The sequence below is a fragment of the Lindgomyces ingoldianus genome (assembly GCF_010093535.1).
Source record: "Lindgomyces ingoldianus strain ATCC 200398 unplaced genomic scaffold BDR25scaffold_30, whole genome shotgun sequence".
NCBI classification, from domain to species: Eukaryota; Fungi; Ascomycota; class Dothideomycetes; order Pleosporales; family Lindgomycetaceae; genus Lindgomyces; species Lindgomyces ingoldianus.
The window spans coordinates 541,512-556,637 of record NW_022985191.1 but is presented as its reverse complement, the minus strand read 5'-3'; the positions used below and the strand labels follow the sequence as shown (position 1 = coordinate 556,637).

The window sequence follows — 15,126 nt, the reverse complement described above, 5'->3', positions numbered from 1 at the left end:
GACCACGGTACTCGATCAAGCCCATTTCACTATGAAGATTATCGCTGCCCCTGCCTTAGTGGACGGCTCATGAGACATAAGTCCTGCAGGACGTTGGGTGAGTGAAGGGCGCAGGTGCCGATGCAGAGTTTGCCTTCTCCACCAGCACCAGAAGGCCAATGAACGGCGCTGCTGTGGATGAGCTGCAGCTGTTTCACCAGGTCCCTTCGGCATATCACTCGGGCAGTAAGTTCGCAACGCACTTTGCGCCTTCTCTTCTAAGAGCAAGGTCTGGCGCGAGATTCCGCGGACAGACTTTCGAATTACTATTGGTAACATCTTTTGAGAGTGCAGAGAAGTCGACACATGATGATGAGTAGTGGGAAAGTGGTACCTAGGAATGCCATCAGAGCAAATATTCCCACAAAAAGGCCCATCGCTGCGCAGTGCAGCGACACTGAAAACTCTGTAGTCCGCTGTATCCTAGTCCGCTGAGTAAACGCCGTGAATTACCAAACCCCGCTGCATAGGCAAGAAGTGAAGCGGCCTTAGACCTTCACCCAGTGCCATTTTCCGTAGTTCCTACATTATGGGTATCCCGAGGCCGTACTATAAGATCCCAGCCTGATTTTGGTAAGAAAAGAAATCTCTGAATGAGATGAGATGAAGCTGAATGCCCGCAAAGTAAATCATTAACAGGTAGTAAAACTAGCCGTATAAACAAGAAATCCTTGAGAAAGGAAGTTTGGGGGTGTGTATAACAGCATGAGGATAACTCGAATTCAAGTACAAGGAGAGCTACGATAGCATGGTCGCAAGGTTCATCCTGCTATCCCGACTGCCACTCTGTGGAGAGGCAGGAGCGCTCTTTGACTCGGTATCGACTCTGCGACCGAAGTGGTCAAAGGGCGACGGAAGCTGGCGTGAGGATGGGCTCATAGTCCCAGGAGAAGTGGGTTGTGCATGCGATACACGCTCTGTTTCCCCAAGAGAGTAGACAGAAGGCAGTGGCCGCTGTTCCGTGGCGAGTGGTGTAGACTGTGGTAGGGAGTGGTAGTGTACAAGTTGAGGCGCAGGCTGGGTGAGTAGCGGCTGCTTTCCAAGTTTGTAATTTGGCTCTCGGAAAGAAGGAGCCGATGCTGTAAGCTCGGTGCGGTGCAGAGGTGGGAGTTGCACGGACGCCCGCCTCTTGAACTGATCGTAAGGAGCTGACTGGCCGTCATCTTCAGTTGCGAAGCCCGACTGGGGCAGGTATCGAGTAACCGAGTTCTTGCGCTCATCTCTGCCACCTACCAATGGTGCAAGAGTGAATTCGAGAGGCGATGCTGCTCCACGAGGCGAGCGTGACTCTGAGCCAGTGTCTGTAATGAGTGACGGGGCACCGTCAGCCGAAACGATGGAGTAGACAGAGGGTGAAGGCATGGGAGTTTCGTAGCCGCGCCCCCTTGAGGCCGAGAAGGGATTGGCGAACTGGAGCTCAAGAGGCTGTGGTCGTGATCCTGAATAGGCCTCGAAGTTGTGTGGTTGAGGCAATTTGAGTGCCTGAGGACTGTTCATTGATGGATTCAACGACGGTCGACGAGACTGCGAGTAGTACGACGCCGAATCAGGCGAGTCTCTGTTAAATAGCGGTGGTAGAGAATGCTGGGAGTGAGCAGGTTCTTCCGCGGCATCCAAATACTCTCGCCTTGGTCGTGACATTGGGGGGTATGGGTACCCAGGCGGCGACGCATGCATTCGCTCGTGACGCTCAGGATTGCGCTTTCTCCTGTTCTGACCACCGTTCCACCAATTTTTGACTGCGTTGTCGCTGCGGCCGTTGAGTCTTCGTGCGATCTCGGCCCATCGCTTCCCCATCTCTGCCACCATGCGCTCGATTTGCTCCCCCTCTTCTGGAGTGATCGGATCATGATTCAGACTTGGCTTGAGGTTCTGGTGATAGCGCTCCCGACATTGCTTTGGTGAGCGTGTCTGAATCTCTTGGGAAATGCGGACCCAGTTGTGGGGTCCGTTGCGATGGACGAGGCTGACAAGCCACTGATCCTCGTTCTGCGACCAAGGACCGCGGCGATGGTTAACCATTGCGCTAGGGTGGGGAAGCCTCCTATCGAGACTTCTTGGTTGACGTAGTTGAAATAATACAGCTGGTTGGGGACACGGATCTTCTGTGCGCCAAAGCACTGCACTTGAAAACGTCCAACGAGCCGGAAAACCTCTCAACAGGGAGTAGGATGACCGTTCAGGTTGTTGCGGTGGATATCCTCGTCGATCGGATTGGTTGGCGAACGTATTTTGAGTGACCACTGTGTGGCATGTTAGTGAGGGGTCCCCCGGTGCAGACATTGGAACGTGAAATTCACTCCGCTTGAAACGTGCACTGGCGAATTTTGCCTCGACAACGAACATCAACAACAAGCAAGAAGAAGCGGGCTTTGATAGGAATAGGAAAAGATTCAGAATAGAACGATGAGGTATTGAAAAATGTTGTTTAGAAGGGAGAAGTGCCATACCTTTATGGAACGTGGGTCACAGAGGAGCGCAACGGAAAGTGCCACTACGTAGGGCGAGGCTCTTTCTGGGTTTGAAGTGGTGTTTGACGTTAGGTCGGGATAGAACCAGTGGTTAGGAGCAGAACGGGCGACCGTGGGTCGAAGGATGATGAGTACGAGTATATATCACGGACGGGAATGGTTGCGGCGCCAAGGCGGTGAGAGGAGTTGTTGACTGCTTCGGGAAGGATAAGATGTGGTGCGAGGGCTCTGGCTTTTGAGATGCGGCTAAGGCGATGGTGAGATGGGTGCTGGGGGCGTCATGCGGCGGTCGAGGAGGTTAGGCTAGGTGGGCTAGCTGGCAAAGAAATCACGCTTGCGCTGACGGGTGGTCGCTGATGCAGGCCAGGATTCAGGGCGATCCGGAGCAGATGGTGAAGAAGGGAAGCACTGATGCATCGATGGACTGCTGGGAGCAATGGGAGCGGCGTGATGGCCGCGACTAATGTATGTGCAGTCGACAGTCCCCTTTTGGCGCAGCACACGCTTCCCAGCTTGGTGGACCAGATCGTCGGAATTGTGCGATCCCTTGTTGCACATCGTGGCATGGGATTTGGCACTTGCGACTGGGGCCGGCTGTTTTGCTGGGTTGTGGGGACGGACGACGCACACACTGGGTGGGAGTCTCTTCATTTTCCCGCAGCCAGCGACGGCGTCCCGTGCAGCGCCGCGGTCGATATTCCCCTTGCAACCGCCGCCGAAGCCAGGCCTCTCACCACTTGCGTCCACTGCTCGCGCGGCCTCGCAGCCTGGCCCACGCCTCATGGCCGGGGCAGCCCTGGCGGTTTGGCGGTTGATTCATGGCTGTTGCCGTCACTGACGCTGGCGGAGCGACCCCCCACCCCAAATCCCATCCTGTTTGTAAATACTAAAACATGTTGCCCGTCTCCGTCTCAGCCAGCCCACTGCGAGAACGACAGCCCTCAAGGTTCCAGGATCTGGGGTGCTGCGACCTCATTTCGCGGCCATCATTCGCCCTCTGCGCACCTCGTCGCCCTCCTGGTTCTCAGGCCTCAGCTGGCGTTATTGCCTGTGCAGTGTGAACCGTCATCCTGGATAGCAGGCCGGGCTGCTGCGGGACCTGGAATCTGGCCTGGGCACCAAGGTTGGGAATGCGCTGCTCCGCGTGAGCCTCCGCCGAGGCCCAGCGTCACTTTGATTGTCGTCGCAGAGCGAGTTTGCTTCCCTTCCCTTGTCTGCTACCCTTGCGCTCCCCGCGCTCGCCAGAAATAGGCCGCCTTGCCAAGGTACCGATACTTGGAGGCCTCAATTTGGATCTATGTGTTCGATCCGCTTGCTCACTCGCTGTCTAACAACACAGAAATTGATACAAGCAGCAGCACACTCCAGCATGTCGCGATGCACGTTGCGACCAGCGTCACCACTGACCAGTCGCGCTTTCGACAGGGTCGACGGTGGGCGATCAAACGGGCGCTGAGGCTTGATCGTGGACCGAGCTCAGATACTGATCGTCATGGCCATCGGTAGGGAGGACACGAGGTCGGCGACCAAAAGTCTTGGAAGTTTGGGCCCATCGCACACTTGCGCGCCGCCTCCTTTTTGCGCGCTGTGCGTGCCTCCCATGGGCGTACTCGCTCGGGCCTAGGCCTAGTTGTCTGGTGCTGCCAGAGGCCTCACACTTGGTTTGCAATGAGAGCTCTCCGTCTGGCTCATTGACGTCGCAGGGCAGCCGTTGGGCGACTTGGCCAGAAACCGATCAACCGGGCCGCAAGCAAAAAAAGAGCGAGCGAGCGAGCGGGTGTGCACGCCAGCGCGAGCATTCCACTTCGCCGGGAGAGCCATCGCTGGCCAAACGCCCTTAGTCAGCGCTGCAAGCCAATGGTGTGCCGCCGTTTAAACTCAAATACCAGCAGGCGCCTCGGCCCCGCCAAATCGCAGGAGCAGTGCGCCGCTCGTCATCCCGAAACAGGTCATGGCGTCTGCCCGTTCGAGCGAGCGCGCAGATGACGAGGACGGCTTTTGGCAACTGGTAGCTGCCTTGCCATCGCCATGAGCGCGGTGAGTCGTTGAGTCGTGACCAAGAGCGCGTCTCAAAGCGGCCATCGTTGACGAGCGCCTGGCCCTCCTGCAGCCAGTGGAGATCCTCGTCGATGTCCGCACAAGAGGATCGAGACATGTCATCGCTTTCCATGGTGTCGTATCCTAAACTCTGAATCCTGCCCGCCAGCCTGCCCGGCTCTCAGCGTGCTGTTGTCCTGCCCCAGTCTGAGGGCCTCCCATTACGCGAGCACCATGGGACCGGCAGGGCTCGTCAGGCCGGCGTGCTCCCACGGTGCTTTCTCGTCTGCGCTTGCAATGCCAGCCTGTCTCTCAAAGCTTGCCTAGCAAAAATAGACACAGCCTTGCTGTTCCTCGCACACTCGTTGTCGACTCCTGGCGGTCTGACGGCTCCGCCCCTGGCCGTGCGAACCCCCCCCCCCCCCCCGCGACAGCACGTCGTCGGGAGATGCAGCATTCAGGCAAAATGCGGCCGAGTCGCGGACAATATCAAAATGGCCAGCGGGGTCCCCGAGCAGTGGTCCTGGGCGTGCTGCTGCTGTGGCTGAGATCTGGGGTCACACAGATTCCGAGCTACTGGCAAGTGTCGCCACAGCGCAATGCTCTGGCTGGTCTCGTCTACCATTCCTGCATGCAGCCAAGTCTGCTCCCAACTTGCTGGGCAGCGTTAAACTAGCGAGGAACGGCTCGCCGCCTGTCTGCGGTCCCGAGTCAGCGCACTGCAGACTACCGGATCCCAACCAGGGCCTGTCCTGTTTTGGATCCATCCTCAGGTTCCTATCCTCCGTTCGATGAGCCCGCGGCCAAGCCTGCTCAAAATGACCTCGTGCATGCGTGATTCGATCAATCACGCAGCCTCGCCCACTCATCCCTCGCCCAAACAATCTCTGGCTCCGCTGCATCCTGTTCATCGTCGCCTTCCCGACCAACGGTTACCCGTGCCCGATCCCTCTTCAGGACCGGACAAGACTGCTCATCCTGATCCAGAAAGCTAAAAGCTGGACGTCCTCCACTGTCAATGTGACTTACCCTCATGCAGGTTCAGCGACTGAATAGCGCCTGATAGCTACGAATCAGCACACTTGTCACTAACCTCAAGGTTAAATAGCCATGCGCCTCAAGGCCCATCACAGATGGTCGTGCCTCGTCCCCTTGTCTGTCGTCGAGGTCTCAGTCCCTGTGAGAGCGTGTGGGGGGTCGTCTGAGTTGGGCAGCCCTGAGCCCGTCAATCTGGCGCCGCAACCTGTGTGACGGCGCGCAAACTTGTCATTTTGAACAGTCAACGCTTGTTGCTTTGTCTGCGGAGCGTGTGCGACGCTTCCGTGGCTAAAAGCACCGAATCCTGGTCGATATTCTGACAGTCGGTTGGATGGGTGCTTGTCTGCATGTCAGCCGCCGCCTTGGGAGCGCGACACGAGAGCCAAAAACACACACCAGCACCGTCGTGGAGTCCATGCTGCAGTTTCCCGTACTCTGGGACTAACGGTGGTTCCAACGATCCAGGGTGTGGCTCCTGTTGTGGCCATTTTGATGTCTGAGCATAAGTTAGTCTTCCGGGATGATGTTTAATTGTGTGTGTGGGATGCCTCCGGGGTCGCTCGAGCCAATTGACACATTCTTCTTCCAACACTCGTGCAACAGGCTCCAATTGTCGCAGCCGGCCGGAGATCCTTGGACGAACACAAGACCTGGACTTCGGAAGTCTCCAGAGGCTCAGGATATGTTGATTGATGCTGCACTCTCTGTCCCAGTGCCAGATCCCTTGCACATGCGCAGCACATACCCGTCCAACAAGGCTGCCGTGGTTTGCAATACTCAAAATAGGTCTGCACCTTGAACTCAGTCAATATTGGTTGTCATAGTTTGATTATCGTTGCAAGGGCAGCCCTCGAATAACGCAGATTCTGCACAGAGAAAAGATTTGCACGGGAGGAAGGGGCCGCTCCAGAGACAAGATTGGTAACTCTTCTCCAGGACAGTCCTTGCAAGCGCGAGTTGTCAAGGACGCGGGCAAACTCTATCTGGCCGCCATGGACCCGACTCGAGGGGAGAGTCGACGAGGAGTTGCCAGCAAGAGGCTCATGGGTCCCGAGGGCAGGGTAACGAAAACGGTTGTGGTGGTGCACACAGGCGTCTCATGAGTTCTGTCCATGGACCAGTATGCAGCACGACAAGAGAGGTCGGCGATGTGGACGCAATGAAGTCACGACGAACACGAACTGGGCTGCCACAATCGCATATTTTACGACCACAGGCCGTCTTTGTTTTTCCGTCCTGGATTTGCCGTTCGTCGCAGCTGACGGGACTTGCCATATCCTGGATGGGCGGCAATTTCCAGCGGAGGACGAGGGTGAGCGAGAGTCGAGACTGCTCACAGGAGTGACAGGACTGGCATTGGATGCAATCCCTTCATTTCCCCCCAACGTGTAATATTGCTTAGGACTCACGATGCACGCTGACGGGTGAAGGTTTCCAGCGGTTTGCGGCGCCGCACATGGATGGGCTCTCACAGTGTTCCCAGCAGAGGGGTTCGACAATGGTGATTCGGGGCAGACCAGCCCGCTGCTTGCGCAAGAAACAAAGCGACATGGAACCCCTGCGCACGATCTGCGGGATTTCAAGATTAACGAGCGTGTGATCGTCACCCGACGCCGAACCAATGGCGCCGCCCGGCCTCCAATGCATCAAGCATCCATTTCGGCCAACCTACCCGCCAACCTTTCACGCAAACTGCACTAGCAAACAGGCTCTGGCGCCGTCCCGATTCCCGCCGCGGGCCCCTTCTGGTCCTTCCTGTAACAGGGAGTCGGTCGTGGCTCCTGCTACCCGCGATCCCGTGAATTCGTTTTGCGGGCTCCTGTTTCGAGCTCAGCGCTCAGGACTCTGACAGCGGCACCCGGCTCCTGGTGCCATCTTACGCTCCCGACCGGTACAGGGCCGTCACCAACCCCAGCCGTCTAGCAGGACCGCCGTGGTGAGGAGAGAGCAGGGCGCGCAGAAGCAAGGCGCGGAGCCCACGAGCGACAAACTCTGGCGAGACACCGGTCGCTGCTGAAGCGCGCTGTTGACTCGACGCAGAACCCATTCGGCTGCTTTAGTGGGTATCTCTTCACACTTTCCGCCTTCTAGACGCAGCGAGATGCAGCATCAGGGCCGTTGGATCTGGGAGTGATGCCGAATCGGATCCGCGAGCCACACACCAATGGAGTCCAGTGCCCCTTTCTCTCCTCCCATCAAACAAAGCAAAAGCAACAGCTGTCCACTCACGATGCGTCTCCACCACAATTCCCCACCATTCTGGTGACGATGCATGCTGTCCCTTGACGTTTCAGGCTAACTGCGAGGGCTGCAAACTCTCCCTGCCTCAATCGCATTTGGGCCTGCAGCGCGATAATCATCATTCATCCCATGGCGCCTTGCTTTTGCGCCCCGCCAACATTTCAATATCAGCAGCTCGCTTTACCCTGGCCCTAATCCATCGCCCGATCTTCTTGTTACGACAAGGGTCGAGCTGGCTTCGGGACACGCTGCTCGCTGATCAAGCTCCGCGGGGATTGGCGTCCATCGATGCCGAACGATACGCCTTCCGCATTGGCCTGACTCTCACGACAATCGTGGTGACCGCCAAGCTATGTGATAGGGTTGTGAAAGAGGCAGACGCGGGTCGACCTCGCCGAAGTCACCGAATTCGTCCATCTATCGCTATCGAATTTTCACGGCACACACAACTGATCACTCATCTGTAAATGACTTATACGATTCAAGGCGCCAGGTGTCGAACCACAGCAGTGCTCCGTAGGACGAGTCCGTGTTGACGGATGTGGCCGCTGAACGGTCGGCCGGATCCCTTTCCTGAGCTGTATTGACCATCCGGTACATTGGATCTTTCCTTCCCAAAACGTTATTCTCTCTAGATCTTCGGGACTTAACTTGCACAAGACTAGCCGTGTGACAAATAATTCCAATGAAGGGTTCCGAATCTGGATATATCGCCATGAAAATCATTGTCAATTTCAACGTCATCTATTGCCAACGACTAACCGCACAGCTTCTCAACAGAGTTTCTTCATGCAAACCTTGTGTACCTTGCGTGCTTGAGATGCCGTTTGACTTTCCATGCAATTGCCTGAGTCGTGCGGGTTGCCTCCGTCCTGATCGCGTGGCAGAGGACTAGACTTCATCAGCTGCCCTGCTGCACTCATCACAGGAGTGCCTCAGGAGACAGGTGGAAACGGCACCTCACATCTTTTTGATCAGTGTGTATCCACTAAACCTGTCTGCGAAAAATTGACTCAGCACCTAGTGCCGCTGGGCGGAATTCTCGTCGAACAGTTGGTGGGAACAAGGCTATAGTGTGCAGCATCAGCATACTTCATGTTTCCAGCCTTTGGCCATTCTGACCAGATCACGCATTAGGTATGCAGGCGATTGGAAGGCAGCTCCTGACGTGTGAGTTGGCAGCGTCTGTTGGGCCTCCTCACTGTTTAGGGGAACGGTAAGCGGCTGCTAGCGGTCGAGTCGACACTGGCATCGCACCGCCGCAGCAGCGAGTAGGCGTGGCTAGATTTCGCTCGATCTTGGGGCTCAGAACGTAAGATTTGGAGCCCATGTGGAGCGCATGTGTTACAACGTTCTCCCCAGAATATTTTGGACGGTGAACATTGCATGTCGTGACCCATTTCCCCCTTCACCGGAACAGCCGTTTCGCACAGCTCATGGAGTGACATTTTACGCGCCAAAACGTGGCCTCGAATTGATCGATTGCTTGTTTCGGCACTTTACCTGTGCACGGTAAGGAGCCTGCACTGACATTCGCCGTTTGTATCGAGATCTTGGAGACGCTCCCTGGTAATCTCTTAGCCCCTTTGCCGATGGTGCCGAAGACTCACAGACTCCCAGGCGCCTTTCGAAAAGCCAAAGGCAGGTACGAATCTGGTGTGTCGAAGCGAGTTCGTGTCCATGTGCGTGTCCATGTGCCGGTTGACGAAGTAGAAGATGTTGTGCGGTCGGACGACTACATCTCGGCGCTTCAGGGCTATGCTGTCTGCGAGTGACGTTTCGCTGACGGCATTGAGATCCTGGAGTTAGAACGACTGGTTATCCCTAGGAACCCCTCCGAATCCTCTTCATTCTGGACCATAGTTGGGACGGTTGTCTGCCGGGTTGATCCACAAGGGCCGAGTTCAAGTGCTCTTGGTGCATATGTAATGATCTCGACCACAACGGGATCGGGAGCCAGAGCATCTCACAGAAGATAGTAAAACTCCAAGAGAGTCGTATATGCTGTGATTTTCTTGTCTCCTCGTGGAGTTCACGAACAGTCCAGCAGTCAAACTGCCTATCACCTTGCTCCTTCGTACCCCGCCGTCAACGAGAACAAGTCTGGTTCGGCACTCCAGCGCTCCACGCACCTGCTCTGTCTGACAGACTCAATTTAGATCGTGTAAATGCTGCAGCATACTTGGCCCTACCTCAACGATGCTTGCACACCGCACCCCTTCCGGCCACCCCAGAGCACTCAACGGCCATGCAATTGCTTGAAACTCTACGGGCCAAATTGCTGGGCCTTCACCGCTGGTCAAGTCGTCCAACCTGCAAGACATCCTGGCAAGTCGAAACCCTGACGCTGCCACGGACACTGACGAGATCCAAACTCCATCATCGACCAACGCGCCATTCTGTCGCCGACGGAGATGAAATGACAGAAGCCAGTTCGCTGTCAAGAATTTTTCCAAGCGCTGTCTGGCGCATTGCCTTTGAAATTTTCCACGAATCCTACACCCGGTAAAAAGGCATACGCGGCGGCTTCAGGCGCTGCTGTAGGGTGCTATGTGGACAGGGACGAGGAGTCTTCACGACGCACGTTGCAGTCCGCCCATTCAGGTTCCCTGTGCCACAACGCCATGGTCAGTAGTTCTTAGGAGTCAAAGCGGCGCAACGTCATCAGCGCAGGACTAAAAGTTGATGTTCCTTGCTCGCATGGATAATAAATAGAAGCAGTTGGCGACGAGAACATGTCTCCAAGACATGGTACATCACAATGCCGTATGATGAGATGACTATGGCAGGAATACTCGAGCTTCAAGACACCGTCATCTCTGTTGACTGTCGAAAGTCTCCACATTTAGACCACAGCTGGAGAGGTACAGCATTGCGCTATGAGATTGTGAGGAAGTGTTGATGTCAATAATAGCTGACCCCAGCCACAGGTCCCCCACCGTTCTCCTCAAGCCTCAATTTCCGTATTCATGCAAAACACACTGCTCCGTTCCACTTACGTCGTTGCCGCGCACGTTGTTCCAGCGCGAATCCTCCCAAAGCCGTGGCCAGCACCACCACGAAGACGCGAGCGAGACAGAAACGGGAAGTGGACCAGGGGAAATAAATTAGAAGCAATATAAGTATATTGCAAGTCGCACGCGAATCCTACTGAAATCAGTGTTCCCGTCGACTTGCATTACCGAAGTCTTCACCTTGTCGAGACAACTTCGTGCTGCATGAACACGAAGAAATTTGCAGTCCTGAATGTATCTCACTGAATCATCACAACAGCAATGGCATCAAACATCAATAAGAGCTGTTGAGCGAGACCTTGGCTCGCTTGCCGGCCTCGCCTATTCAAATCCCTCTTCGACTGTCCTTTCTAAGCAGCATGCAGCGCAAGCTCACCTCAACATTCTACTCCCAAACAACCAGCCCCCAAAGTACTCAACGAGGTTCCGACATCCACCCCTCACGTACCAAACCCCGACTACCGGGCCCTGAAACCCTGGTCCCTGAACAAAACCTCCATGCCCGCCAGCAGTCTCTTTGCAAGCTCCACCAATACGGGTTATCCGCACACCACGCGACACCTGACATGATGCTTATCACAATGAGTGCGTGGTCGATCTTTCCGGGGACCGGCTGTCCGCCGACTCCCATGCGGCCGTTCCCCCGTGAGAGAACAGGCAGCCCACGCAACAGCACTCAAATTGTACCAGTTGCCCTGTTAGGCGCGGCGGGCCTACGGGTACGCGGGAGGGAATGAGGCGAGTGATGATGGTGTGGGATATTGGTTGCGCTAAGAAACTATATATAGATGAACATGCAGTTATCCGACGAGGATGAGGCGAGCCTTGGGGTTGTGCAAGGCCTCAGAGGGTTTAAGTCTCGGTGAGAACTTCTCTGTCTCAGAGGGTGAAGTTGGGGCTTGGGCGCGTGCGTGGGAGACCGCGGCAATTTCCTCGCCTCTCCACATGTGCTCATGATGAATGCATGGGTAGGTCAAGAGGAGGAAGGCATACCTCGCAAAACCGGTGAGCAAGGCTCCGATAGGTAGGTTACGAGATAACAGGTTTCTCTCACGAGTCGGCGACCTATTGCTTCCCCTGAGTCTGAACAGATGATGGGCGTGATGCAGCGAGTAATGGGTAGTCCCTCAACGGGCAGGTAGCGCTTCCGCCGTTGAGGTCCAGCGTCTTGCAAGACTTGTCGTTTATTGTTGTCAAAGGAAAATTTGTTCAAGATCTACAAGGCCTATGGCCATTTCGTCAATCTCTGCTTCTTTGAGACTGACATGCTGGCTTGTGATGCCGAGCGCTGTCATGATTTGTGCTCCCACTTTCCCGACTTCTGAGCGTTACGCCCGATGAGCAGAGTGTGGAGAGCTGGAAACATGCCACTCGGCTTCCCCGGTTAACCATTCATGGCTCATCTCTGGCTATTCTTATTCAGCTTTATCACTTTCAGCTCAATAATTCTGTTTGGGTTGTCAGTTCGGCCGCTTTCTATTTGCCGTCAGATCCGAACCCAGGAGGGTGGAGACAGTAGCTCGCGCGAATGCGGCTCAATGTTTACGACTCTCGCAGGCGACATGCCGTTCCTCTAGTTCCCTCCCCAATTCAGGGCTGTATGGTATTCTCGGTCTTACCGTTCAGAATGAGAACCCGCCTTCACCTCGGCTGGGGGAGAAGCCTCGTCTCTTACAGATTCTCTTTAGAAACAAGTGCTTGCACTCTTCTTTGTCCTCTATGTTAGCCCATGCAATGGAGCACCACAAGGACCTAATTTACGATAGAAGTAGCGTTTCTATAACTGCCTCTCTAAAAGTAGTAAGCGATTAAAAAGATGAACTCTACCTATATCCGTACTGTGCAGAGTGCAATAACGCGATATAGCAGTTCAGGTGGCGCCTACTTGACTAATGAAAATTCCACTCACAAGAACATAGTCTCATAAAACGGCCGCGAGCTGCTGCCCCAGACACGAACGATGTTATCCCTCAGAGTATTCTAGATATGTGGATGACACATACTTGAAGACGGTCGAGGAGTGCTGCGGAAGACTCGTTCAAGCAAGTGCGGTCTCACCAGCTGCTTTGGAAAGATCCCTCCGGGTTGACGTTGCATTTCACGGCTTCGCTGACCATGGTGGAAGGCCTCAAGGCATTGGCACAACCTTCCATGGTAGCTACCGTTCATGTCCCATGTTAGTAAATACGGCGGAACATATTAGCATTTGGCCATTCTCTTGCTTTCTCTTAAGTTTACCTTACCCCAGCAGCACTTTCAGTTAATTAATCCACCCTGTAAGCGTCCTGCAGTAGGCATCATCATACTATATGGAGTTTCACATTTTGACTGCAATTAGGCTTTTGGTATATCTGCTCTGTATCCCTTTCAACAATAGAAACCGTGAAGTGACGACACGACGACACAGCCATTCCTTTGGAAGCACTATGGGACGCTCATAGAAAATTCGCACGTTAAACCAAGAACGATTTTACCAAAGGCCATACATCTTTTTCTTTCATAAAATTCGACAGCCTGTTTTCACCACTTCGTTTCGGGCATCATCCTGTCCACACCAGCTTTCCAACCATTGTCCTTTCCTCCGTGCCGAATATGAAAAATGCTGCGATATTCGTTGCTCGCATGTCCGAACCCGGTAACAGCAATTTCCTTGCGTGTAAGAAAGCAACAGGATTGTTGACTCACAAACTTATATTTTCTATCTAGAAGCTCTGTCCTTGTCTCTCCGTCGTCTTATCACGATCTACTAAACGAAGAGCATTCAAGTCTGACATCGCGGGAACCCCAGGGAGCTAAATACGATGGGGGGCCAATGAGGAAGCAGCGGACCGGTGATGTGGTGAAGGGGGCCGGAGGTTGATAGATGCGGAGGCAGGTAACTTCGGACTAGAAATCATGCCATAGGTGTGGTGTGTTGAATAGTAATTACATTATAGATTGTGTACCTCGTGAGCGCTCTATCGCGTCACTAAAAGACCTGACTGCAACCTTCGTGGCTCAGGTAGTAGGAGTAGGCCTCTATTTATAGTTCTAGAAGGCGGATGTTCGCAAGGAATCTAATGGGAGATATTGATCATTGTTCTAAGACTTCTTTATATGAACTCGCCTCTACCACATTTTTGGCAGCTTCTTTAGTCACGGTGAATTGTGTCGCATGGTGTGACGGTTCCAGTGCAAAAGAGGGAACCCAATCGCAATACTCAAGCACTAAAATCTCCTTAATATCAGTGTCGTGCTGCGCTCCACATATTTCTTTTCAACGCACATCTTCGCCGTCGTCTTCATAGTTAGCCCCGACACACAATTGATGGAGACATCTATCTCCCTCCGCATTGACGTCCACCCCAGCTAACCACACATAAACCTGTCTAGAAGTTTAAAGGCCGCTAAAAAGAAGCAATTGGCCCCCGCGAAGCGTATTGCCTTTGCTTCAACCACTCAGCTCTATGAAGGTGTCCTGAAGAAGCTCATGCTTCATGCGGAGTTATTTACATCCTACTCTTATTGCTGACTACAACTTCGCAATATACCTCAAAGGGCTGTAAGTTGTTCTGTACAGCTCCAGCTGCATCTTCAAGGGCTGAGAAAATCTTCGTCCGAGTGTACTAACTCGCCCTGTTCATTGGAAATGATCATTTATCTCTGCCTCGCTGCGATGCACTTACCACTTTCCTAATGCAGCACGGAAGTCGGATCGAGTAGAATTAAGACATTCCTAACAACACCACCAGTTATTTGAAGGATTGCAGTTTTTGAATGCTTGAGGTAGCCTAAACCTATTGATAGACTGTGGTCTTCTTAATCGAATTAACCCAAATTTTTTACATCCAAATTGTAGTGAAGCCTTCCCATCCAATAGCAGAATAGTAATTACCTGTCGGGGAGAACATAGGAGCCCGAATGATCCGCAACCATCACGATAAGCCCATTCTTCTTTCCCTAAGCTGATGCATTGGGGAGGTAAATAGTTCAGGAACTTGTGGACGTCAAGCACCGACATGGGAACGCCGAGGAGATATAAGTACAGCAGCCAATGGTACCGAAATTTGGAAAGGAGGGAGAAAAAAACCTTATATTCCCAAGCGCCTTGTCACCCATCCGAGACTCATTCGCTCGGGGTGGCGTATGCTTCAATGTTTGTTGCGTATCAAGATTATCCTCCAAGTAGCTGCATGCGAGATATGAAACTCCACAAGAAATGCACAGCGAAGAACAAGGCAAGAAATATGCCTTAGGGCAATGATAAAGACAGGCCAACAAGAAGTCTACGCCAAAAGACGCCAAGG

The 15,126-nt window shown here is 53.8% G+C and overlaps 2 protein-coding genes across 2 annotated transcripts; one reads left to right on the top strand and one right to left on the bottom strand.

Annotated features, from left to right (window-relative positions):
- Window positions 1-568: 568 nt before the first annotated feature.
- On the bottom strand, window positions 569-2,528 carry BDR25DRAFT_70456 (uncharacterized protein). The gene is made up of 2 exons (XM_033698938.1): window positions 2,490-2,528; window positions 569-2,282 (listed from the first exon to the last, which is right to left on the bottom strand). The coding sequence occupies exon 2, from the start codon at window positions 2,059-2,061 to the stop codon at window positions 778-780; it is 1,284 nt and encodes a 427-aa protein (XP_033544130.1). The 5' UTR covers window positions 2,062-2,282; window positions 2,490-2,528; the 3' UTR covers window positions 569-777.
- A 393-nt stretch (window positions 2,529-2,921) lies between these two features.
- On the top strand, window positions 2,922-3,761 carry BDR25DRAFT_317041 (uncharacterized protein; the record flags this gene model as incomplete). The annotated part of the gene is made up of 1 exon (XM_033691644.1): window positions 2,922-3,761. The coding sequence occupies one exon, from the start codon at window positions 2,922-2,924 to the stop codon at window positions 3,759-3,761; it is 840 nt and encodes a 279-aa protein (XP_033544129.1).
- Between the last annotated feature and the right edge of the window lie 11,365 nt (window positions 3,762-15,126).